At 46.4% G+C, this 26,960-nt stretch overlaps 1 protein-coding gene across 1 annotated transcript in view; it reads left to right on the forward strand.

The window, feature by feature from the left end:
- Positions 1-7,562: 7,562 nt before the first annotated feature.
- EEPD1 (endonuclease/exonuclease/phosphatase family domain containing 1) overlaps positions 7,563-26,960 on the forward strand; it is a 59,310-nt gene continuing 39,912 nt past the window's right edge. Inside the window, exon 1 of the mRNA XM_042888898.1 lies at positions 7,563-8,630. Within this exon, the coding sequence (XP_042744832.1) occupies positions 7,777-8,630 (854 nt within the window). The 5' untranslated portion in view covers positions 7,563-7,776. The remainder of the gene's footprint in view (positions 8,631-26,960) is intronic.

Consider the following 26,960-nt stretch of genomic DNA (forward strand, 5'->3'; position numbering starts at 1 on the left):
TGGAACCGAGTCAATAACCATCGGGAACCTGCAGGCCTCTGCTGACACAAAATCTCCGTAGTGAAGTTCTCCAAAATTACTGGAGACCATACTGAGTTGTCTTTTAACCTGCCTGTCTAAAAGCTTACTATCCTGTGTTATTAGGAGTAACGCCTGTGAACAGTGACATGCAGTGGAAAAAGCTGCAGGAAACAAAAGAGCAAGTGATACCTGGGTTCGCTGAGAATCAGACTCCCCACTCTGAGCAGCATGAAAGCTGTACTGCATCTAGCAGCAACTGTGTGCTTAGTTTGGGTGACTCATACCTGGTTGATCTAACAGTGCGATAGGTAAATCTCATCCAGTCCGAGTCATCAACTGGCACCACTGGGATGGAACCTTAGTCACCTTAAGCACAGTCACTCTCCCAGCCATTTCCCTGAGCTTATTATCCTTACTGAGTGTCCAATCTTCCTCCTGTCCTATCCTAGGAGTCATGCATCCCCTGAGGTCACCGGGAAGGTGACAGGGTAGGAACACTCCACACCTTGCAGCATCAGGAGACAGGAACTCCTGAATCATGGGAAGAGCACCCCGTGCACATAACTATCTGCAACTGTAAGTTAAAGGCAGACGTTCTCCATGACTAACAGGGGAAGAATGTGGCCAGTGTACCAGGTGGCAAGGGTGTGTGTGTGACATGGCTTTCTGCAGGGTGAAATCAGAATTAATCAACTGCGTGCTCTGGGACACCTGGGAGATACATTTAAAGCTAGTTTCACATTATGTAGTGAGACTGTTTTTAAAGCAGGAGGTTCTCAGAGCCATTCTTGATCCACAGCAAAGTCTGAGAATCTGTCCAAGGAAAAACCTAATTCCCATAACGTTCAGAATAATGTGTAGAAATCACAGTTATCTTATATCTGCTGTGTGGTTTTTATATTGACCCATGCTTAAGAATGTACCAGGTGAGTAGGAATGAATGTCCTGCATTATGCCAGCAACAGAAGCACCCCACACAAAAGCTAGTGTACGATGGCAATGGTGACTTTTTTCACAGCTCTTCAAACTTTGGAAAAAACTGTCTGAAGTAGACAATTCTTGGCTAGGAAAAGGGTTGGAGTTGTGCACGTAACCTCTCTGGTAGTGTCATGCACTATAGAAAGAATGCTGTGATGTCCTATGTAATTTAAGCCCTTATTTAGTCAGCAAACTCCTCACCTCAGGCTACATTCATGAAGTTTTGTTCATGTTCAACAGCACTTCTCAGTCCCTGTGATCCCAGTTAAGCTGCTCACCAGAGAATACATTACTGGGCATAAGCAAGGACTAGGATCTGGGCTTAAAGAAGCAAGATCTTCTGGGCTGCGGGATTTGTTTTGGGGGAGCTGCATGTTTTTTGTGACTGATACAGTATCTGGCAGCTAGTTACAATTCACCAGTTCTCTGGCATGGTGGCTCTAAGCATCATATTTTTGGTGGTAATTATGTCATTGCATAGCTATCTTCCTAATCATGTCAGCAGACTTAATGAGATCAGCTAGAAACAGCCTTTGTTCTCTACCCAGTAGGATACACTGATGATTCCTGTTTACACTGTGAGCCTCTCCTGCTGCATCTGTGGATATAGATATCGTGGACTGTTCTTCTGTAGGCCTCTACCAAAGCTCTTCTTGTCAGTTCCAGAACATCCATCTCACCTGTGAAGACTACTTTGAGCCTTGACCCCACCTGCTTCAGTCCTTGAAGGCTCTGCGGCTCGGTGCCACCTGCAACCTTTGTAAGTACACTGTCTTTCATCGCCCTGTCATTTTCTGTCCTGTCCCTCAAGTCAGTTGACCTATCAAAGAAAATAGTGAGGCTTGTGAAGCCACCCTGATGGTTTTTTTTTAATTTAAATCTAATGGTCTTCCATGTACTTAAAAGGATTGTTTATGCCACAGTCTTTCTCTGGTTAGGTTAGGTTTAATAGGCCCTTTATTTCCTGATCAGTACTGTCCAGTCCAGGTGCTTGGGGACCTGCTTGTCCTAGTAACTCAGTATTGCTCAGCTTGGTTCCACATGCACTCTGCCACCAATTCCATCAGATGCTGCTGACCTGAGCACATCTGACTTCTCTAAGCAGCCATCCTATAGGAGCTGATTCTAGAGGAACACCTCTATATAGTCCTTTATGTCTACATTTGAACAAGCCTGACTTTCAGATGGAATACTGTACCAGTTAATTCTATCGACAGCATGGGTTCACAGACATAACTCAGCACAGCACCATCTTGAATAATTCCTCTGTCTCTATGGGTGTCAGATCAAACACAGAAGACATTGTAATGATCAGGCAGCTAGGTGTCGCTTGTCTGAAAGGCTCCCCAGAGAAGTTCAAAGTCTGCTGGGAGTGGCTGAAGTCATGAAACCATTTTAATTGTTGGTGCAGAACTTGAAAAGTGAGAGACTTTCTCAACAGAGATTTTCTCAAGGGAGCTGTGCAGAGAATGGAAAAGACTCATGTAAGCAAGATGCTATGTTTTGCATGAAAACTCTTACACAATGTATTTTCTGTTTCATAAACAAATGACCTGATGCTGAGCAGAGCTATGGATTTGCACTGGGCTTTGCCCTCTACAGATCTCATCTGAGACTCTGGGGCTAAGGAAAAAAATAATTCTACTTCGTGGGCTTTTTGTTTTCGTTATTTTTGCTTCTTAACAAACAGAAGTTTACACACGTAGAGATAGAGGAAGGAAACAAGTCTTAGCACAATCAAACAACTTGGAGACCTGACTGCTCCTTGCATATAAGGAAAATAAGGATAACCGTGTCCAAGTTTTGACTCTGTGAATAGTTTCAGGATCTAAAGAACAACTAGAAAGAGATGTAGAGACTGAGCTGGTTTTATACTAAAAAACCCCACCTACCAACGGAAAAAAACCAACACCCCAAATAGCAGAAGTTAATCAGAATTGCATTGGCTGCTACAATTGCTGCAGAACCACTTTCAGTTAAGGAGCTGCTTGTATGAGTTGACTGACTAGTGCTCTTGAATCTCTTTGAAAAGGCAAAAGTGAACATAAAATGGATTTTGTTAAACATATTTTAAAAATTTGTTAGCAAGGAAACTACTGGTAATGTTTTAAGCCTTCATTTAGTAGAAGGCAATCAAGTACCTACAGGCAATGAATAAATAATACATGATGCAAAACAATTTCTTCAGTGAACTAACAAAATGATTGGGAGATAAGCTTCAATTTTTATCATTATTTCTGGCACTAAATATGCTTAGCTCTTGAGATGCATACAATCTCGCCCACATTTTTTTCATGAAAATCCATTCTGGGAGGAACCACTGAAACCTTGCCCAGGGTGACAACAGAGATACCAAGCTCGCAACTCAGTAGTTTTGACTCCCTCCCCTGCCATAATCACAGCAGGGTGATTTATGGACATTCTTACAAGAGATCTGCCCTACTGAGCCTCAAAGAAAACACTAGTTGTGATACAGGCCTACTGTATCCCTTGCTGGGGAACTTTAGGAGATGTCACTCCTGGAAGCCCAGAGCAAGCCAGCTTCTGTGCACATGACCTCGGTGATTTGGCCTGGGGTAAAGGAAGGCCTACATTTTGAATTCCTTTCTGGTCCTGTGACTCAGGGAATATTCAAGTCATTAGCAGCGTTGCTTCAGATTTGGGGGATTGAGAGCCAAATTCCGCTGCTGTCTAAGGAAAATGAAAATCACATCTCCTAGCTCCACAGGAGAACCTCTCTAAGTGTCCTTCTCTTGCTTCCCTCCAGGATGAGCTGCTCCACCGTGCACCAATGAAAGAAAATAGTGGGCCAGTGGTTAAGAGCTCCTGTGGGAGGGAGATATCTGGGTTTCAGACCCAACAGCTACCAAAAGGAAGGCCTAACTAAGGCATAAAGATGAGTCACTTCTGCTCACCCTTTTGGTGTAGTATTTCTGGAGGATGTGACACTCGTAACTTGGCAACACAGCATCCGTGACATCACTTAATCTTTTTGCAACATTTGGCAGCCATGTAAAATGCCTTACAAGAAAAAGAGCTCACACCACAGACATTGCACTCATAAAAAAACAACAGTCATGTGGCTATGGCTATGTTCTCTGCTACTCTACTTGTCATCCCTTCCCCGGGGATTTTATTGGAACATGGCCTTATTTCAAGCAAATTTGATAGAGAGGCCAAATGCCTCAAAATACCAAGTTCCTACAGTTGCTACAAAAATTAATGGCCAAGTAGAACAGAGACATCTGAGATAGCAACGCCATAAAAAGACTGATGTATATTCGACATTAATATTTTACATCAGAAAATAAACAGAGGAAAGAGCCATCAGAAATCAGACTTCCGAAGTTCCATTGCTCATGAAATTGCTAACTCTTACTTGTTATTACTTGTCTTAGTAACACTGCCTTCTGCCTCAGGCTCCTGTTACAAATGTTTCTGAGGATATTCTCTCAGAAGGAAACCAGTTATTTTAATAGCTCCTTTTAATAAAAACACAAACATTGCTGTTATTCAGTTTCCTCTTCAGGTCCTTGCCCATTAAGAGCCCAGTGTAGCAGGTCTGAAAAAACACTCTTTGGGTGGCTTCCTGTAAGCACACCTCTGTTGGTCACCTTTTCTTTCTCTGAGAAGAAGACATGCAAGCAACATCTACTGAGAACAGCCCAGGAACAGCCAAGCACATGGGATTTTCCTTTGAGTTCTGTGATGTGTGATTGCTCCTAAGTGCCATGCCTGTGACTCCCAAGGGCTGTGCAAGCAAGAACTGGAAAAGGCACTGTTATTACATGGCAGCTGCTGCTTGAGGACTGAAGGCATTGAGCAACACTTCCTGGCCCCTTCTGTCCCTTATGAAAGTTTATTGTTTTAGCACCTCTGCAACATAAATAATGCATCTTGGAAAATGTGAAGATAAGACTCAGATTTTAAGGCCATCTTAAAATGCTGAGAAGTCAAGACTGTAAAATGTAGAGCCCTCTAGGCTGATTCTTTACATGACTACAGTCAATAGACGTTGCTCAGAGGTATCTGCACCAACAATATCTTCACTGTTTGGGACTTATGCAATTCCATGTCATTCTTAAACATTTCATTTGAAGGCATGGGAGAACCTCCTTCTTATGAAAAGTTCAGTTTGTTTATTTCTTTCCACTTTGAACCATTCCTACTAGGGAAGATTCCCAGAGCCAGAAAGCATATGACACTGCTCTACCATGGATTTTGCTATGCCGTACAGTGATATGTGAAAGCACTGTGTGCAATGGGTGATGGCTGCTACAGAGGGCCTTTTGCAGGTGTCCTTCCATCTCCCCTCCCTATGGAAGCCTGCTAAGGTGCTCATCAGCCTGGCTTCTTCAGTGCAGCAGAACGTGATTTCGCCAGCACTGACAAGATTTTAATCCAGACTTGTCAAGCAGCCAGATGCTCAGCTCAGCAGTAAGCTGCAGATCCTGAGGAATAAGCCACCCACGGCATTTTGGAGCCCTCCAACCTGTTTGGGCTGATGGAGGTTCAGGAAACCCAGCTCTGTGGCCTCCTGTCACATGAAGTGGTGTCACATGAGGAGGCTCCCTGCCAGCCTGCAGCAGCAGGCTGTGATCAATCACTGAGCCTGCGATTGGGTTGAAGATAAACCCTAACATCTACCTGATGAATTTCACAAGAGCTGTTTTCTGTTGCCTGCAATGGCTGTCAGTAATTTTTGCTATTGTTTTTTCAGTCATTTACTGGCTGCACCTGGTGGTTAGCTTTTTCATGCTAATGCGTTGCCTAACATTGATGTCAAGCAAGTCAACTCAGCTCTTTTCTTTCAACCTTTAAAAAAATATAGACAAAAGCTGCACATCTTCACATCTTCTGACACTTCCCAGAAAGTACTAAAATGTGTCGTAAGTTGACTCAGAGTTCAGCAAACTCCCTGCAACTTTCCTGTTCATAATATTGCCAAAAAGAAGCAGGCTAAAGGGCTAATGGAGTTGAATTTCCCTTACCGACTGCTGCACTCTGTTAGCATGGACCATACTCAGAGCAGGGTGATGGGACACCCACTGCACCACTCTGTGCTCCGCTTCATCATCAGCACTGCAGCTGTGTCCTGGCACTTCATGCTGCAAAAAATGCCAAGTAGCTGCTGACAATAGAAAGTGCTGGACAAAAGTGGTGAGTGTCATTTTCTTTCTGGAGATGCTTCTGCTTCTTTCCAAAACGCAGAAAACCTGGAGCTGCTTGCAGGCACGGGGCACACCTCAAATGGATTTTGGCACTTCTCAGCTTTAAAACTTATTTAATGAGCCTAAATCAATTCTAAGCAACCTATGGTAGAATGCAGAAGACTCTGTTCTCCACTGAGAGAACAGCTTGCGGAGCTATTACTGTAATAACATTGCCTCACAAAGAATACTCATTTGAGTGGTTAATTGTTTCCAGCTCTGCGCTGGTATCATCCCAGCAGAATTAGGCCCAGCATGACTTCTGCTGCATTGGCCAGTGTTATCGCAGCGCACAGAGCACTTTCCAGCAGCCGGGGAAGCATTTAATCACCTAAGCGAGCACTTTCACCGCTCCATCAGTCAGCAAAGAGCCAATGCCCTAATGCAGCAAGTACCCATTCCGGTAATGATGATTTGCTAACTCTATTGCTCGGGTGAAGAGAAGAGAAATGTGTGATCCGCAGCAGAATATCTAGTGCAAATGTCAAAGCTGCAGTGCCCATGTGCAAGCTAAATGCCTGGTGCAGCTCCCTCCTTCACGTCACATTCCCTTCCTCTTCATCCAAGAAGCTGCACAAATTCAGCCCTTTATTTCAGGTGAACCCAGACAACTTTCATTAATTTAGCACGGGAAATGCATGCTTAAGCCACTGTGGCAAGCAGCTTAATTTTAATGAGAGGACCAATGCAGAGCCTTCACACTGAAAACACGCACCGTGTTCTGTCTGCGTAAAAGAAATGTACATGTACTGTCAGTGCTGGGGTGCATAGCTGGCATCTGCAAGCACACATCGCTCCTTCTTTCAGCTTTCCTCCCCTTGCTTTTCATTACGCCCACCGACGATGTGTAGGATTCATTGACATTGCAGTCAATACCGTGTGGGCAGTATTCCGCCCAGCTCGCTTGGCTACAGCTCTGCTGCCGGCACAGCACGGGGCACAGCGCGGCAGCCGGCTGCGCATTAGAAAGCTTCACCAGCACAGGCAGAAAATGAGTTTATTCGCAGCCAGCTCAGCCACACAGACGGTACGCAAGAAGGATTTCGGGGCAGCACGGTGGTGCCGAGTTAGGGAAACGGGCTGAGGCACGGCCGCTCTCCCAGGGCGTACGGGGGCACGCAGGCCTCTAGCACGCCCCTCAGCCCTGGCCACGGCGTCGCTCGGCTCCCCATGCGGGGCACGGGCTCGGCCCGCCCCGGGAGGCGGTGCGGTGTGGCAGGCACCGCCCGGCGGCCAAGGGGCGGGAGCTCGCAGCGAACCACAACTCCCGCCGGCGGGGCGCGCGCGGCGCTGGGCGCCCGAGGCGGCAGCGGAGCGGGGCTGAGCGGCACGGCGCGCTGGGGGCGGGAGTGGAATCGGGGCGTTCCGGTCGCTTCTCCCCGCTGTCCGGCGAACGGCCGGGGAGCGTCGTGTGGTACCCGGAGGAGGAGGGAGGACGGGCTGTTGAGGGGCTGTCTGAGCGCCTTTTGGCTCTGTCCCCAGGCAGCGGCGGTCGCCGCGGGGTCCATGAGGCCCGGGCTCTCGGCTCGCCCCGGCTCCGGCAGCGCCCTGGTGCGGCGGCGGTGAGATGGGGGGCAACCTGGGCTGCCACCGCTCCATCCCCCGGGACCCTGCCGACCTGTGCCACAGCCGCAAGTTCAGCGCGGCGTGCAACTTCAGCAACATCCTTGTCAACCAGGAGAGGCTCAACATCAACACGGCCACCGAGGAGGAGCTGATGACTCTGCCCGGGGTCACCCGAGTGGTGGCCCAGAACATCGTGGAGTACCGCGAGTACATCGGTGGCTTCAAGAAGGTGGAGGACTTGGCGCTGGTGAGCGGGGTGGGGGCGGCCAAGCTGGAGCAGGTGAAGTTCGAGATCTGCGTGAGCAGTAAGGGCAGCTCGGCGCAGCATTCGCCCAGCTCCCTGCGGAAGGACCCGGCCTCCGAGCACCACCTGTCCGCCACCAAGATCAACATCAACACCGCCACGCCGGCGCAGCTCATGAGCATCCGCGGCGTCACCGAGAAGATCGCCAACAGCATCGTGGACTACCGCAAGGAGCACGGGCCCTTCAAAAGTATCGAGGACCTGGTGAGGATGAACTGCATCAATTCCTCTTTCCTAGACAAAATCCGGCATCAGATTTTTGCAGAGAGGTCCCGACCCCCTTCAACGAACACCAACGGCGGCCTCAACTTCACAGCCAAGCCTCATCCCAGCCCCACTTCTCTCAGCCTCCAGAGTGAGGACTTGGATTTTCCCCCTGGGGGCCCAACCCAGATCATCTCCACTCGCCCCTCTGTGGAGATGTTCGGGGGGCTGAGGGATGGCAGACCGGTGCTGAGGGTGGCTACGTGGAACCTGCAGAGCTGCTCCATTGAGAAAGCCAACAACCCAGGTGTGCGGGAGGTCATCTGCATGACGCTGCTGGAGAACAGGTAAGAGGCAGCATTTGTCCTGTTGGACCAGCTTCCCTTGGTCAGTACCTCTAGGCTTTAGGTGCTGTAGTGCCCCATTGTGATCCTAGTACCTTCTTCCTTCTTGCCTTCCATTCCCACTCCTTGTGGTGGATCCCTGATTGAGTCCTGATGTTGGAAGGTATGGTGACTGTCTCTCGATAAAGCTATTCAAGTCCTTGACAAATGATGAGCTAATGATGGTTAAGTTCATGTGTATTTGTGCTTATTGGTTATAGTTGGTCACAGTGGGCTAGTTAGGGCTTGTTGCCATGATCAAGGATTGGTTCTGCAAAAAGTGAGAGCCTTTTGAACAAGTCACAGACTTTTCTTTCCTACCAGAAGCGAAAATGCTTTGCTTGGGGCTGTGACTTCCTTAACATCAGTGTTGGGGCTGCAGTCTGCTCTGCCTTGTGCCTACTCCTCATTAAGGGGGAGATCAAAAGACTTCAGAGCATGCCTTGGGCTGTATAATGAGCGTGGAATGCCACAGCTCATCTCATGAGGGTGACACAGGTCAATAATGAGCAAGCATTCGCTGAGTATTTGCTAAGCTGGAGGAGCTGCTCATCTGCAAGAGTGCTTAATGTGGGGCAGTTACTTGGATTGTCCCCGTGCCATGCTGATATGACCGGCTGCCTCTTCCTTCTGTGGTGGTGGCAGGGCGTCTGCTGGGCAGGGCTGAAACCTTCCTGCAGGCAGCCAGCCAGCCCAGACTTCACTGAGTTTAGAGACACTGCGTATGATCTGTTTGCAGTGTGGTCAGTGGCCAAGCTGACCTTTGAAACAAACTAGGCTGGTACTTCTGTTGCACAGCTGCAAAGCCAGGGGTGTTTTTTTGTAAGTAATTACGCAGCAGTGCTGGGGTGCCTCTTTTCCAAAGAACTGTGTTGCTAAACTCTCTGTAAGAATGCAGTGAAGATTTTGCTGTAATTTCGTAATTTTCACATATTAAATCTGTCCCAGCTTATCTGTTGTTTAGTTTGTGGCATTGAGAAACTTGCTTTTCTCTCCGGCTTCTGTTCAGAATCCCAGCTGGAAATTAGTAGGGTGACTCTCAGACTTCTAAATATGAGATTATGATGGGGAAAGGAAATGCTGACAAACCGTTATGCTTGGTGGTGCCAGGAGCCCTTTCCTTCCCTGGAACCGAGCTGCCATGCTGAATGATGGCTGTTGTCCATGTGGTCACAGAGGTCAGGCACGCTGGAAAGATGGTAACAGTGTTTTGGCATCTGGTGTTGTGGTACAGTGTCCCCAGTCAGGGACATCTCTGTGCAGCTTTCCTCCTGCTTGCTGCGTGGTATAGGGGCACCCGATGCTCCAGCAAAGGAAATGTCTATCAGCCTCCAGCCACGACAACACAGAAGCCAAAATGGAGCTGAGAGTCCAGCTAGGAGCAGTTAGATGTTGCACTTTCAGCTTTCGTTGGCTGTGCTGCTATTTCAGACACCCCACACCTCCCCCTTTCCTCAGTGATAGCTCTTCCAGTTGTGCTGGCTGAGGTGGTCCTGGGGGATAAGGTCTCATGGAGCTGGGTGTCAGAGGCAGGTATTACTGCTGGGGAGCATCCATCCCTTCATCCCTCCAATCTTAGGATTGTTCAGTTCCAATTCTGAAAAAAAAAAAAAAAAAAAAAAAAGTGTCTTTGGTGATTTCTACTTATTTATTTGCATTAGGCCCTCCTCTGCTGAAGTGTTAACTGCCCCTCACTTCTGCATCTTCAGCAGGATTGGGGGAGAAGCACAACCCAAAACAATATATCTATTGAAAAAGACAAAGAAAGTGGATTACAACATAAGCCTGTGTTGGCCCAGGCTGCGCACTGTGCCTGTAAACTTTCTGATTTTAGCCTACATATCACTTTCTTTCTATCCAGTGTAGCCAAGCAGGTATTCAAATTAGTGAACACTCTCTGAAACTCTGAAGGATCTCGATACAAGTAGTTTTTTCTTCTTGTTCCATTCAATTGCACAAATACGCACTGTACAATTGTTTTCAGTACTGGACCACGCTTCTGATAAGCTGAAAAGAAAAGAGTGAGTGATGTACATCCACAGACAGGCCTGTGAAAGCTTCCTGGGAAAGTAAATGTGGGAGCAATAAAAAAAAATCAATACAGTTCAGGAAAAAAAGTGTACACTGGGAAAAGTTTTACTCAGTACCTCAGGGAGGAGCAGGAAGGAATTTCCTCTTGCTTGTGCTGTGTTGCTGAGGTCCATGGAGCTTTGCTGCTGTTAGAGGCTTTGCTGAAATCAGAAGCAGCCTCCTGTGCATGTGAAGTCCATGTTCACCTAGCTACAGACCCTGGAAGCTGATAAAATGGCCTGCAAACTAATCTTTGCCCAGGTGAATTGCCTCCAGTTGATAATTGGCTGGGAAAACTCATCTCCTTTAGTTAGGAACACATTGGTGCTGCACAAGGCTTCCCAGTGCTTTGGCCCAACACAATCAGTGTGCTACAGGAGGTGCGTGCTTAAGGTGCTCAGTGGATGGTCATAGCAGGGAACTTCAGCGGCAAGCTTTTCCTGGTTGATCTGAAGCCTGTTTAGCCTGACAGCTTAGCTTGTAAGCGTGCTGCCTTTTTGCTAATGCACTTTGTACCTAAGTCATGCAACTCTGTGTGGTCTCAGGGGCTGCTTGCTGGCAGCGTAGCTCCTGTGTGACAGCCTGCATTTCTTACTTTCTAAATCCAAGAACATACAGCAAGTCAAGAAGATAGATAGTCATAAATAATGTGTAAAGAGCAGTGAAGAATCTTAATCTGAGCTGTAGATCTCCGTACAAGAGCTTTCATGACAGTTGAAAGGCTGTTTTTTTGTGCTTTTAAATATGTATTTTTAAATTTTTCTTCATCCCCATTCACTTCACACAACGTTGAGACTTCTTGGACTTCTTTCAGGCACTAGCAATGGGAAAAATTGCTGCTCGTTTCCAGGTGAGGTTGGAAGATGAGGATTTCTTCAAGCCCTGGGCAGCTTTGCACTGAAAGAACGGTGTTGCAGGAAAGGAAAGAAAGAGTGCCCTCATTTATTTAAGACAAACAAACCAAAAAAAAACAAAAAGAAAAAAAAAAGAAAGAAAAGGTCAAACTTCACGTAGAGCAATCCGCTGAAGGAGGGGAAAAAATAATCCACACATTCCCAAAAGTGCTAAATTTCTTAAGAATAGCAGCAGGAGGAATGTATACCAAATCGGTAAGTATGACTACTACTGCTAAGCTATTTTGAAATGCATCACTGCAGTGCAAAAATAGAGAAATACAGCCCTACCCTCACCCTCTTTCTTACTTTACAAGGATCTATGTTTATGACTGTTTGGAGTGGAGGAATGAGGTATTTTCATTCAGAGGACTGGAGAGTAATTTTAGAAGAGATTAATGTGATGAACATGGGGGCGAGTGTGACAAATTGGATTAAAGTATCAAATGTGGGTGAAATTGTCCAAACTCATGGTATTTCTTGCAGGTATGGTACAGCACACATGGCACTTGTTTAAATCAGAGGCAGAGCCGACCTTCCTTGCTGCTAGCAACCCTTGGATTGGGGAAATGTCAACAACGGTTTATACTCACCTCAAGAAAATGTAGTGTTAGGGTGGCATGATCATGACAGACTACTGAGGTCAAATAAAATGCAGTGAGATTCCTCACAGGGAGAACAAGCAGCCCCAGAGAAGATGTTTTCTCTGGCAGAGGTCAGGAGAGGACCAGGAGGGTTATCCCCTCACCTCAGGTCTGCAGTGGGGGGAAGATCTCTTTCCATTCTCAGGCTGTACCTGTCTCAGGCCTGTCCCTCCTGGCCATTGAGATTGAGTGTTAAGAAGAGGTTCCTCAGCAGAGTGTGAGCACTGGAACAGGCTCTTCAGAGCAGTGGTCACAGCTGCTGCTGCTGGAGTTCGAGGAATGTTTGGACAGTGCTCTCAGACACAGGATTTGATCTTATGGTGGTTCTGTGTGGAGCCAAGAGCTGGGCTCTGAGATCCTTGTGTGTCCCTTCCAGCTTGGGATATTCTGTGATTCTTGATTCCGTCACCTGGACGGAATTGCCATGATATCCATGATTGCTGTCTAGTTCTTACGTGCCAGGAGCGCCTGCTGTGTGACTGCAGCACTAAACATGACACAGGTACATGCAGCACTAGCTGATGCACAGAGCACGCTAGAGGTGCATCCTCTAGTTTAATTACTTACTTGAAAGCATGCTGGAAGCCAAGGGCAGCAATTAGCTGTGCACGTTTCGCAGCACGTTTTCTGGGGGAGGTTTTTTAACTGGTTTGAGTTATACTTTATAATACTGAGCGGTAACCTTATGAAGACCTTTTTTAAAAAAAAAAAAATTATAGTCATGCTTGTCAATTCAAAAAATGCAAATTGACAGAGAATCTGAAAGCCCTTTTTTTTTTAAATAAAAACTATACATATGGTAGGAAGATGGTGGAGCATCAGGCTGCTAGGTCTTGGGCTCATGTTGTATGGAGCACAGCTCTTGTTCCTTCTTGTCACAGTTATCTCTTCCTGATGCTGAAGGGACCTGCAATAAAGCCTTAATGTGTGCTGCGCTGATTGCCGTAGAGTAACAAATACAGGTAGCAAAGTAAGGTTTGTACTTGCAGAGGTTTCCCTCTCTTGGCTCCATTTCCCTGAGGGTTGGTGTCTGTGTTTCCCTAGTGGAGCTCTTCAGCCCCCTGCCCCCAGCTCTGTAACCCCCAGCTGGCCGTTTTCAATTTGGCATGATGCAGTCAGAATGATGGGAGGGGAACCTGTCTCCAAATACACAACTTTGCTTCTGCTTGCAGCAGGGTCTGGTAGTAGCAGCAGTGACCATACCTGCATGCCTTGGAGGCTCTGCATTGGGCTGCCTTTGTAATTTCTCTCTGTCATGGTGACTCTCAGTGACCCAGCATAGCCCCAAGGTATCTCTGCTCCATGTCTCTTTCTGGGTCTGTTTGGTTTTCCTCTATCAAGCTAATGCTGTACTGGGGCCCTGCCAAGAATAATTCCCCTGCAATAAAAGAGCAGGAAAGAGGCCCTACTCAAATAACTCGGCTGTGCTAATAAGTCTTAAATTGCGAAAGAACAAATACACCCTCCGCTCCTTATGTAATGTGTAGGAAATCCTGCCTCCTGCTATCTCAGGAAAAAACGTGAGAATAAAGGAGTTTTTTAGATATCTTCTAGGGGTGCTTTGCAAAGTGTTTTTTTTAATGGACACTAGAAGTACAATGGCACGTCATGCCATTAATTTGCACTTTCTAAGATGAAAATAATGGTGTGGCAGAACTGACTGTTGCTATTTTGCCCTCAATCTATATGAGCTTAGCAGGGTCACTTTTAAAGAGTGATCTGTGCATTTGCTTTACTTCCACGATTGAGCATCTGAATGCATTCCTTGAGCATCTGTGCAGCTGTTTCTCAACAGCTACTTTTACCAGTATACCCTTTAAAGATAAGAATGTGGCTGGAGGAGGGGTATAGCTAAAGGTCAGTTCTTCAATGTAAAAGAAAACCAAACTTTCTCCTGTCTTTTATTCTAACCTTCCTGAGACGCTGCAATTTGTCCCAGAAAGCCTGACTAGAATGGGATGGATCGGGGAGGCAAGCATTTACTTCAGATGTATAAAATTTCCAACATGTGTACTTGATACATCTGGCATCACTTAATGTCTGCATAGTTTCACTCGATGCCTTCGGGGCTTTGCTGCCCATTTGTTGCACGTCACTGGGTTCAAGTTAAGGATTGCAGGTACTTTAGGAAAGCAGAGCTGCCAAATTACTCCTGCAGATTCTGCAGGGCTTGCTGTATCCCACACAGCAAACATCAGATGGATCGGCTGGTTCATGGCAGTTGATCAACACCCGATGTTCTGCTGCCTGCTTCAGGGCCTGTGGGGCTGTGACCTCATCCTGCTCAACTTTTCAGAGATGTGCTGCCCAGCCCAGCTGCAGGAAGCAGAATAGTGCCAATGTGCAGGGCTGCATCCTGTAAGAAGAAATCTAGATCGCTTTCTGCCTCTACTGCAGTTTTGGAGCTCACAGCACAGCCTCAAGAGCAGCGGATTTGCAGCTTTGCCTTAAAAAGAGCAATAGGAGCACTCCTAGAGTCTAAAGATGCTGCTGCTGTTGTCTCACCAGGAAAAGGGGGAACGCAAACCCGGGGGCCCACAAATAAAGCCATTAAATACTGCAAATCTGTGTGGGTGGAATCCCACTCAGCCCTGCCCAGGCGAGGCAAGACTGTCTCTGCGGAGGCCATCTCCAGCTGCATGAGGCTGGGGCATTCTGAGGAGGCTGGTTGTAGGGCTTCAACTCTTCCTGCTGCCGGAGCTCAGTTCTCATGTGGCAGTGTGAGGAGGGCCCTGCAGCTCTAGCCTGCAATTAGCGCTGCCTAGAGTTGCTGGGAGCCCTGCCCAAACAATGATCTCCAGGCTCAGCCAGATGAGCAGGGAGAAGTTGATAGGGCACAGATTATAGCATGTCTATTACTTATTTTTAAGTGGTATTGTTCTTGGTGGCAGTGCAGGTGTAAGCTGACATATCGAGGCACAGCATCACCGTGAAGTAATTACTACAGGCTGCAGTGCTTTTGTGTGGAAGGGTGATGGAGACAAGAACTGTGGCAGCATTAATAATGGTGGTTAAAAATAGGAATGCAGTAGCTTCTTTGTCTCCAGATTCTTTAATTTTTATTTTATTTTTTTTCACAAGAGGGGATGGTGCCAGCTGGGATTCAAGCACTAATCCATTGCAGGATGATACTGCTGGTGGCAGAGCATCCGAGTGCTTGGTGGCAGCAGCAAGGTGCAGGTGAGAGCTCCATGCCAGAGGTGGGGATGGCTTCCCCTTGCCCAGCGCTCACCCTCTCCTGCTACCTCTCTCCTGGACAGCACATCCACTCCTTGCTCCCAACTGCTATTGCTTTCAGACATAACAAGTGTCATAGAGTAGCTGGGAGAGTGAGTGTTGCTGACCTAATTTCCATCCTCACAGTGTGGAGGTTTTAAGGGCAGGAGCAAGACTTCAGCCCTGCACTATTATTTCCACTATTGGTGGAAATAATACCAGTAGAGGCTGGTAATAAAGAGATTACTGGAAAAAAGTGATTGAGCTGACTGCACCCATGTGTGGGCAGATGTACTAGGAGTTGAACAGTGCATAAATAATAACAAGAAAGGTTAATTAGTATGGAAAAATGCGCTTGAGAATACATTGTTATAGATGCTAATAGTGAAATACTCTGGTTATTGAACACGCTCCATCTGCAGTGGGATGAATCCAGCAGATAGTCCACAGTGTATTAGCATCATTATTATTTTCTCCCTACTCAAGTAGGGATTGCACTTCTGCATGGATTGTGCTGCAGGGCTTGTTGGCACATGCAAAATAAAGATGTAGTGATTGGTGGTAACTAACATGGCTTCACCAAGGGCAAGTCATACCTAATGAATTTGGTAGCCTTTTATGATAGAGCTACAGCATCAGTAGATAAAGGAAAGCAATTGACATCATCTACCTGGACTTCTGCAAAGCATTTGACGCTGTCCTGCATGCCATTATGGTCTCCAAATTGGAGAAAAAAAGGATTTGATGGGTGCACCGCTCCCTGAATAAGGAATTGGCTGGATAGTCACACTCAGAGTTGTGGTCAATGGTGCAGTGTCCAAGTGGAGATCATTGACGGGTGGTGTTCTTCAGGGATTGGTGTTGGGTCTGGTGTTATTTAACATCTTTGTAGGTGATATGGACAGTGGGATCAACTGCACACTGCAAGTTTGCAGGCAACACCAAGCTGAGTGGTGCAGTTGACTTGTTAGAGGGAAGGGATGCTATCCAGAGGGACCTGGACAGGCTTGAGAGGTGGGCCTATGCCAACCTCATGAAGCTCAACAAGGCCAAGTGCAAGGTCCTACAACTAGATTAGGGCAATCTCAACCACACGATACAGATACAGGTTGGGTGGAGAGTGGTTAAGAGCAGCCCTGAGGAGAAGGATTTGGAGGTGTTGATTGATTAAAGACTCAATATGAGCTGGCAGTGTGCACTTGCAGCCCAGAAGGTCAATTGTATGCTTGGTTGCATTAAGAGAAGTGTGACCAGCAGGACGAGGGAGGTGATTCTGCCCCCCTGCTCTGCTCTTTTGAGACCTCACCTGGATTACTGCATCCAGTTCTGGGGCCCCCAACACAAGAAGGAGCAGTTGTTGGAGCGGGTCCAGAGGAGGACCACGGAGATGAACGAAGGAGCACCTCTCCTATGAGGACAGGCTGAGAGAACTGGGGCTGTTCAGCCTGGAGAAGAGAAGGCTCCAGGAGGTCCTTATAGTGGCCTTTCAGTACCTGAAGGAGGCCTACAGGAAAGCTGGGGAGGGAATTTTTATAAGGACAGATAGCAACAGGACAAGGGGAAAAGGTTTTAAACTGCAAGAGGGTAGATTTAGATAGGGGGAAGAAATTCTTTACCGTAAGGGTGGTATCACACTGGTGATAGGTTTCCCAGTGAGGCGGTGGATGCCCCCTCTCTGGAAGCATTCAAGGCCAGGCTGGATGGGGTGTGAGCAAAATGGTCTAGTGCAAGATGTCCCTGTTTATAGCAGGGTGGCTGGAATTATGTGATCTTAATGGTCCCTTCCAATCGAAACCATTCTGTTATTCTATAATCTGTTGCACTGACTGTCTACGTGAAATAACACGACTGTGCAGGCACACCCAGGTCTATTCTGAATAATTCAGGTGAGTATCAGAGCAAGGATCTGACTGAGCTATTCCTGTGCTCCAGCTGAGCTAATTGACCTTGTTTCCATTCATGGCTCTCCCCAGGAGCTGGCTGGTGAGACAGCTGGGCTGGCTGCAGCATCCAGCCAGCTTGCCTGGAGTAGGTTTGGGTTCCCATGTCTAGTGCTGCTGTACATAGCATGGGCATGTCTGATATGTGAGGGCACCTTGGTGCCATGTAGGCTGTCTGTCTGTCCTGGCTCTGTGTCTGGGGTGGGAGTCTGGCACATGATGCTGTAATGACCTTCCGGTCATCTGGGGAAAAGTCCTGCCAGATAATGCTATTCCTGGCTACAGTTCTTGCCCTAGATTTAAGGGGAAGAGAAGGAATTGGAATATTTTCTTCTTGCCTTTTTTTCTTTCTTCAAAGTGTTTCAGGTGAAGTTGTCTCGATGCCGTACAAATTTAGCTGAAGTAGCTGTCCGGCAGCTGAGCTGGTTTGTAATGGGTTATTGAACAGCTCATTAATCAGCAAGGATTTTGTTTTGTGGTGTGGTGGCAGGCTTCCTGCCCTGAATCCCTTGCACTCCCAACATGCTGTTAGTCATGCAAAAATGATGTGCCCTTCCTTTGCTTAACAAAGGTGAAAAAGCACAAACCTCTTCTGGATGCAGGAGGAGGAGACTGTGACTTTTGTTTTGGGAGTTCTCCTTTGACTCCTTTTTATTTATAGCTCTGTTTTTCCCCACTTCTCCCTTGTTGGTCTGTTCAGCATGTGCTTGTGGTCACAGAAAGCGAATGCTGTCCTGCTCCAGTGATGCTTCTGCAGCATTGCTCGTGGTGACTGGCGGTCAGTGACCTCTCTGGGGTTTGGCTGGTGTCAGTGTTAGCCAGCTTTCTGCTGAACTGGTGGTTGTCTGCTGTTGGATGCACAGCAGGTGTTAACTTAGGACTCCTGTTTTAGTCTCTGTATATATTCTCTTTGAGCAAATAAGACCAAGTTCGCCTCTAGCTTACTGCCACTGAACTGCAGAATTCTATGCCAGAAATGATTCTAATTTAATACTGAAAAATTAGCTGTAAAATGTTTGGGTTTGTCGCTTTTATGCACAAAATGGAAGTTCTGTGGCTTTGCTGCTGAACCTACTGATCACAGCACATAAAGTGACTGCCTTATTCCTCTTCTGCAACATTTATACAGGCCAGCCAGAGTTACCCTATGCTTTTGGCAGCAACAGCAGTGCAGTTTTTGCTATCTGTCTGCACATATTTTCCTGCTGTTCCTTTGTCCTACTCCTTGCCTTATCTCTGGCTGTGTTTGAATTCCCGGTTCACGATCAATGCAGCCCAAGCTGTGTGTGCCAGCTGTCCTCTGCACTGGCCTCCCCAAGGCAAACAGGGTGTTGAGCAACAAGCAGGATGGCATCACACCTTCTCTTTCTGCAGCAGAACAGGATGAGCGCCGTTTGAGCATAAGCACTGAGGGCCAGGACTGTACAGAGGGACCTGAATCCAGCTAGTGGAAACTTGGGGTTGGATTAAGATGCGAGCTGTGTGGAGGGATGAATGGGTCAGTGCTACTGGCAGGCAACTTGGCCTTGTTTCCAGCATATCTCAGAGGGATCTTTTGATAAATATTACCCTTCGGTTACAAAAAAAAAAAACAACAACAAAAAACAACTCTCAATTGCGTATTTTAATCACTTCTAATTTCTCTGGTGAAAAGTATTAGCACAGGAAAGGAAATCGTGGCTTAATGGACAGAAAAGAAGTTTTGGGACTGAGCAGTCCTCCATCAGCAGCTCATGGATTTAATAGATACTTGGACAACATCCACACTGAGCAATTGACCGTAAAAATGTTGGAAAAAACACCTGTAGATGAAAGTTGAAGTGCTCAAGCCAAAGCCCCATCTAAGCATGTGATGTTTCCCTTTTCTTTTTTTAAACCAAAAACACTTGCATTTTGCTGTGGGTTGGCTCGCTTCACCTTCAGCTGCAAGGAGCTTCCAGACCCATTTCATTTTTGACTTTTTTTTTTCATAGAATCATAGAAAAGATTGGAAAAGACTACTGAGATCATCCAGTCCAACTGTCGGCCCATCCCCACCATGCCCACTAACTATGTCCCTCAGTGCCACATCTACATGTTTCTTGAACACTTCTAGGGATGGTGACTCCACCAGTTCCCTGGCCAGCCCTTTTTGTTTGTTTGAAATACAGCTGCATTTTTGAGCTCTAAATTGCACATCTGTGCACCCAAACTGGGCAAAATACAAGTGAAAATAAAAAGATACACGGTAATCTGTCCAGTGAGTTTCTGTCAGTCGAAATGAAATTGCCTCTATCTTTGACTGATCTTCAGACTTGCTCTTTCGATCTGAATGTGCCTCCTTCCTCATCCTGTCTCCTGTCCTACTGAACACTTCTCACTGGCTTTGCCTGCCTCTTAAATTGCCTTGCCACACCTTGACTGCTTCCAGGTAGCTGAATTGCGTTTTGATTGAGCCTTTGCTCTCAAGCCGTTAGGTTTGAATTACGATATCACCTGTCTACGAGGCCAGGGACTTTCAGTTTCCTTTGATCATCTGAGGTATTTCCCCCAAGTCCCTCTAATCTGCTTTCTGTTCCAAGATGTGCTGCAGTATTTCTGTCTCCTCTGCTGAAGCCTCTCCCCAGGCAGGTTGAAAATCGGAACCTTTTAAGATAGTTCAAGTTTCAGGCAAAACCTGATTGAAAATTGCAGCCTTGCCTTTTGTTCTGGAGAAGGAAATAGAGGAGTCTCCTGGACCAGAGCTTTAGGGAAAGAAAGTCCCTATGTTTTTGATTTCTGTTCCTCAGATGGGCTTTAAGGCTTCCAAGAAAAAGGCCTTCTTAACTTCCTGATGTGCTGGACGTGGAATTATTTTTAACTCACAAGAGTGGTTGTTAAAAGGAATTAGTATGTACATTAGGAGCTTAACAGCACAACCTTGCAGGTTTTTTTTTTCCTGAGCCCTCGTTTGAGTCTTTCTGATTCTGCTGTGCCACGGTAACACTGAGAATTGCTGCCCCATCTGCATCTTACTGCCTTAAAGACAGTGCCCAGAGATATCAGCTCTGGGAGGAAAGACTAATGAATTGATATCAGAACGATCTTCTTGTTTAGCAGCTCTCCAACACGGAGTGCTTCAGCATGTCTCTTAAAAATAGAAAGTACTGAAAGAGTCTCAGCTCTGTCAATGTGGAGTCATTTGTCTTCACTGTGTAGATATGACTTGGTTTGGCTTTGGTATTTGTAGGAGTGTGAGTTGTCCGTACAAAAGTGCTTGTAGATTAGTTTTAGAAGTACTTAATGGTGCCTTTTGAGGGATCGTTTGGAACCCAGAGGCAGAGCAGCTAATGAATACTATCCTCCTTGGTGTGTTTTTCATCAGGAATGTCAATTGGTAGTCTGAAAACTTCTTTCCTTCTGGAGGCTTGCCAGCTGTCAGTCCTGTCATTTTTCTTGTTGTTACTTGTATGTTTTGGATTTTTTTTCCTGTTCCTGTGATTTTGTACCTCGTGATACAGAGTAATTGTATCCCAATGTTAATCAAATGTTGTCCATAAACTTTGCACGTATATTTATTTACTACAGGGCAATATAATGTAGTCTGGGAGCGAAGATCTTGCACTAGCTTCAATTTAGTGTCCTGAGATGGCACTGAGGCTGTTGCTTCTGTTTTAATTACTGCTGGTGTTTGGCTCTGGTTGTACGTCCCAGGTCTGCTCCTGAGAACTGAATTGCTTCTGAAAATGCTGCCAAATCCCAGAGCATTTTCTCTTGTGAAATAAGCGATACTTTGAGTGATCTGGAAATGTGGAAATAGTGGTAACATAGGGCTGGTCGAGGTCATTGGGACTGGTTGATGTGAGCAAACCCAGCAAGCAGAATGTGGAAAGCACATACAGCTCTTCCTGAGCAAGCTGTGGGCTGCTGTTCTTGACTCAGTGAGGAGCAGGGATGAGAAATGGAGATGGCTGGCGGGTCCAGCCAGCGGTGGCACTTTTCTCCCTGCTGAAGTAATTGGGTGCTAAAGGAGAATTATTGAACTTCTCTTCATCTCAGTGCCACCTGAACTCCAGCAGGGAAACAAATTGAACCTGACAAATGCTGCCTAATGACACATCTTTCTGCAGCTTGCTTATTCCCTTCTTCTATCCTCCTGTCTGCTGCAGCCCATCAAACACTTCTGCCCGTTTCCTTGCTGTGCTGTTTTTTCATCCTACTTTCCTTACTGTTGCTTTGCCTTAGGAATGTGATGCATGGCAATCTCAATGTTGTAGTACTGTGCTTATTGCCTGTAGTTATTAAATTATGAGTTTGATTGTTTTCACAAGTTGGCTTTATGGCGTAACTTCAGGAGGAAGTCATGGTAACAAAACTGGCACAAATCACACATCTTCAAATAACCTGAAGTGCTTTCTGTAGAGCAGCGATTAGTTTATCCTCAGACTAATGAAGAAATGGGAATGAGAACGTCGTTGTAAAATGGTTATAATTTCCGCTTCGTGTACTTTGTAGACCTGCAGGTGTGTAAGTACCCCTGAGAAAAACTACCAGAGATGTGTCTGTGTTGCTTTAAGCCCAGTATTGAATCTGGTAAAACAGTTACCAGGGCTTAAAGTGTATGCTGTCACCTCTGCTCATGAGGAGTGCCAGTGTTACCTCCCTTGCCACTTCATCACTGTGTTATCACCTGTTCGGGCTGCAGAAGAAAGCAGACTGCAGCATGACAAGGTGGAGGAAGGCACGATATCACTGGCAGGATACCAGGGTGAAACCTCAGGGAACATCTTGTTGGCATCCTCACCACGCTGGTGCACATTGTGCACATTGTTTGCAAAGGGCTGCTTTACCCACAAAATGTGGAAAGCACATACAAAGCTGCACGAGGCATAATCTTGCACTTTGGCCCAGCGCCATTCATGAAGCACTGTGTCTTCCCATCCTCACTTTCTGAAGTGGGCTTTGCTAATACCTGGCGAGCTCTGCTTCTGGCCAAGCAGGCTTTCCCAACCCACAGAAGATTAATGTTTCTAAGGCTATTTTGTATTGAAGCTTCTGACCTAAATAAGGTTAAGAAGCTGGACTGCACAATTAGCACTGAATGCTAGAAGAGAGAGAGAAAAAAAAAATAACAGAGCTGAGCTGTGCTCAGGCCACTGTTCTCTGCATTCACAGGGGCTGTCTCTGTGTGCAGCACTCTTGCGTCCTTATGCTTTAAAGGCCATTCTTATGTCCAGACACCCCTGAGCCTGGCACGCAGGGCTACTCTTTGACTGGGAAACTTTCAGAACTTCTTCCTGTGTGTCATTGTGAAGTTTGATGCTGGGACTGTTTCCAGCTCGCCGCAGACACTCCGACATTGTTTGCTCCTAATCCCTCCTCCTCCTTGCAGGGCATGGTGTGTATGGAGGATAGCATGTTCTCTTGTTTGCTTTCTGTGCAGAAACACAAGCAGCAGTTCATGGGAATAGCGTAACCCTGAAACACTGAGGAGCCAAGACAGAGGGCAGTGGCATGGCGTGATGGTGGTATGAGTGGTTGCTCCCACAGTGATGCTGTGCTACCAGAAGCTGTCTCTGAGCAGGGTTCAGCGTGCCTGCTGGCTGGCCTGCCATCAAGAAGCAAAAACTTTTGGCACTGTGGACATTCTGCTTTCCAGCGTGAGGGAAGGATGCTTCCTTCTTGCCACTGCTTGCAATCACTTGGGGGATTTGCTGCTGGTTTGCTATTTCATTCTGTGTGCGTATAGCCAGGGGAAATAAAAGCAGGTTAATGGAGCAGGGAGAATAGGGCTTTGTACTGAACTAGCCTTTTTTCTTCCAAACCTTAGTTCAGTGAAGAAGAGCAGGTTGCTGAAATAGAAAATATGTATGCACGTGACTGTACAAGGGCATCTTTTGGTGCAGAGATTTGACTTTAGAAGCTGGGATTATGTTATTTATAATCTCATTAAATTGAGATAGTTGTATTATTGATCTCAATGGCCTCCAGGCCAGCCCACCAGGCAGCAGAAGTGAAAACTGCTGCTCTGGAAGACCTTACACAGTTCTTGAAGCATTCACCCAAAGAGACAAAGCAAATAAAGGATGAAAAAGGAATTTATCCCACATACGGCTATTTCCCTTTTTCCTGTCTTCAAGCAGGCAAGGAGCTTTGGGGTTAGAACTTCTTCCAGTATGCAGTGCTTTGCCTCTGTTCCCTCTCATTCCCTTTCTGATGTGATTTATTAGCTGTGGGCATGTGGAGTGCTAAAGGAATTGATTTGAGGAGAGAGGAGGCTGGGCTGGAATTAAAGCTGTGGTCTGAGGTGTGATAGAGGAGCTCAGTAGTTTGATTTGAACTCGGGAAGTCTCTTCCTGTTTACTACAACCTGGGATAACCTTTACCCATGGATACCAGTCAGCTACACTGGGATCCTTAAATTGATTTCTCCATCTGTATGCTGTCACCTTTGCAAGGCTGAGCATTGCCAGTGCTGAAAGTTCATAAACTATGAAGGTAGCTCCTAAAAACAAGGGGATTAATGACTTGGAGCTGCGTGTACCAATTGTTCAGACTATCGTGATCCATAACCTGAAACCTCTTGCATTCCTCCCTTGCAGCATTGTCTGGTGGAAGAACAAAGGCTGTTGTGTGCTCAAAGCCAGCTGAAACAGAGAGGGCTGGATGTTTCCCAGCCAGGTCCCACGTCCAGGGAGTTGAATGCATGGGTGCCTGCTGTTGGCTATGTCTTGTGTTCTGCCTCAGCTGCACCTCCTCCAGTTAGCCGACATTTCACATCCTGCAGATGTGATGGGTGTTTCCCTTCTTGAAAGAGCCTTTCAGAACATGGGGGAGTGTTGGCATGGGGTGGGTGGGGATGAAAGGAAGAGCCCAACACCCAACTCTGCTCATGTAGGAAATGAGGTGGTTTGCACACCGTGTGAGAGGTTTCTTCAGCACAGAGCTAGCAGGGTGGCAATGTTGACTAACTCTTTACAGCAGCATTTTTACTGCTGGATTGTTGATCCCATCTGAGTATTGGCTGACCTCATGTTGTAACCAAACTTCCCTTGCGTTGGTGTTGTCACCCCTGCTTACTCATTGCAAGAGACTGCAGGGCAACTTAGATTTGTCTGAGTGCTTTTTATGACCAAGCAAAATTCCACTGGGGCAATATATGCACCTGAATAACTGCTTCTCATAAGGGTGGAAAAGACCTGAGTTGATTTATCTTTCATAATTCGGTACCTGGTACCAAATAGCACAGATGTCGTTGTGTAAACAGGAGGTGCAACTTACTGGTAGGAGTTGGCATGTTTGGCCTGTGTGGTTGGCCAGACTTCAGCTGAAGGGAGAGCAGGAGGTAGCTTCAAACTAAAAGAGGGTAGGTTTAGATTAGATATAAAGAAGAAATTCTTTACCCAGAGAGTGGTGAGGCACTGGCACAGGTTACCCAGAGGTGCTGTTGGTGTCCCATCCCTGGAGATGTGCAAGGCTGGGTTGGATGGGGCCCTGGGCAGCCTGATCTGCTGGGTGGCAGCTCTGCCTACAGTAGGGGCTTGGAACTGGGTGGGCTTTCAGGTCCCTTCCAACTCAAGCCATTCTCTGATTCTTCCTCCTCTTGTTTGGGGCTGTGAGGAAAGAGAACTGTGAGCCCTAGCCCTCTGCAGGGAAGATAGACCTGCATGAAGGTTGTGCTCCAGTCATCGATCATCCTGTTTTCCACATAGTGCTCTGTCCCAACTGTTAAATTGTGCTTCTGTCCTAAGAGTAAAGTTCATGGCTGACCGTTCTTGCTCTTCTCTGAAGATCAGAAGGAAAGTTTGAAATTCATTTTTCTGCTTCTTTCTTATGTTCTGCGTTTCTGGGAAGGCTGCTCTTGGTGTGATTACATCTTGAGCCTGTTACATGTGATGTGTTGTTATCTCCTCCTCTTGTTAGGAGGGGAGGCTGCCTTTCTCTTTATAGCCTTCCTTTCCAAAGTGGAGTCCTGTCCTCCTCCTCCTCCTGTGTCACTGTGTGCTCTTTTCTTGAGCTTCTTTCCCAGAGGATGGTGCTGCTTCATGGTGACCTCATTCAGAGCAAGATGCCGAATTGCAGTCTTGCCCTTGGCATTTTCTTTCAGTGAAGTGCTCATGAATGCTGGCATTTTTTCCTTTTTTTTTTTCCTTTTTTTTTTTTTTTTCCTTTTCCCTACAGGCTCTGCTACTTGGCTGGGCTTTTTCTGTATTTGAGGTTTGAGACCTTGGGCAGGGAATGATTTTTATATATTTCATATATAGGCCATAGCAGTTGTCACTTGAATAATTTTTAGATTGTTTAAACTAGTGAAAAACCTATGAACACCCAAGGGGCTACAACCAGGTCTGCTGTATGACACAGTTGCTGCCATATTCTCCAAGGATCATCCTCTTGGGCCTGCTATCTTCTTCTTCCTTCTTCTCTTCTCATGATATGTCAGGTTTCACATAGTCCATATCAGGACGTTGCTGCAACCGCTACATTCCAAGCCTTGTCAGCATCGTGCTGGAGGAGAATCCAGCCTGGTGGGGGGACAGGCACCCCTCAAAATATGCTCGAGGGGTCCCCCAGGGTGAGACATCAAGGTTTTCCTCCTCATTGGATGTCCCAGCCACCAGCGTTGTAAAACAAAAGCAATCCCATTGGAGGAATTAATGTGTTGCCCAGTTGTGAAGCTTCAGGAGCCTCATATATGTTGCTTGACTGCACAAAAATGCTTTGCTTTATCAAAGTAAAGGTGAGGAGAACTGGTAATTGGCTCATCAGTGAAAATGAGTTTGGAGGTAGAACGCCTTGAATTTTCTAATGGCGGAATAAATAAGAAAACAAATGAAATCACCTTTTTGGTGCATATGGGCTGTGCAGAAATGCTGTAATTATCCCTATTAGAAGTCCAGTAAACGCTATTAACCTTTCTTACACTGTCAAGATTTGCATAATGTCAGGCACTTTATTTTCCTCTCTTAGTGAGAGGAATAACTAGTATGAAGGCCGCATGGTCGCAGCTATTTTTCTCATTTCTCTTTAAAGCTGAAAATACATATTTTGTATTTTTCTGTTTTTGATATATATATATATATATATTCTTTTTTTTTTTTTTTTGCCTAACCAAGGGAGATAAGAGAACTTCCCCTTATTAAATCCTGTGCAATGCAATCCCAACCACGTAATATCCGACCAAACGCTGAGACATCTGCCTTTGGCAGTTTTTATTTTTATTAGAGAGACAGCGTTCCTCTTCTTTAAGCATGAATCCTAGTAACCCTGAAGATGTCTGGCTGGATCCTTGCCGGCAGGGTTACTTCAGTTCAGCAAATCTGCTCTGCCTGGAGTTCACAGCAACTTGCATCCACTCAGCAGCAAAGCACCTGAAGCACTGGCTGTATGCAGCATGAGCAGGGCAAAGAAGATGACAAGAATCACATGTGTAGCAGAATGCCCTCTGCAGTCCTCACAGCCTGTGTGATTCCTCCAGTGCTCTGCTTTGGGTTTTAATTTGTAATTTTTTTACTTTTAAATAGTGCGTGACCTTTTAAGACTAAGCTGTAACTGTTCAGTGTTTGGGGATTT

This window comes from Lagopus leucura, unplaced genomic scaffold, assembly GCF_019238085.1.
Source record: "Lagopus leucura isolate 7727_CA_CO unplaced genomic scaffold, USGS_WTPT01 Super-Scaffold_100157, whole genome shotgun sequence".
Classification (NCBI taxonomy): Eukaryota; Metazoa; Chordata; class Aves; order Galliformes; family Phasianidae; genus Lagopus; species Lagopus leucura.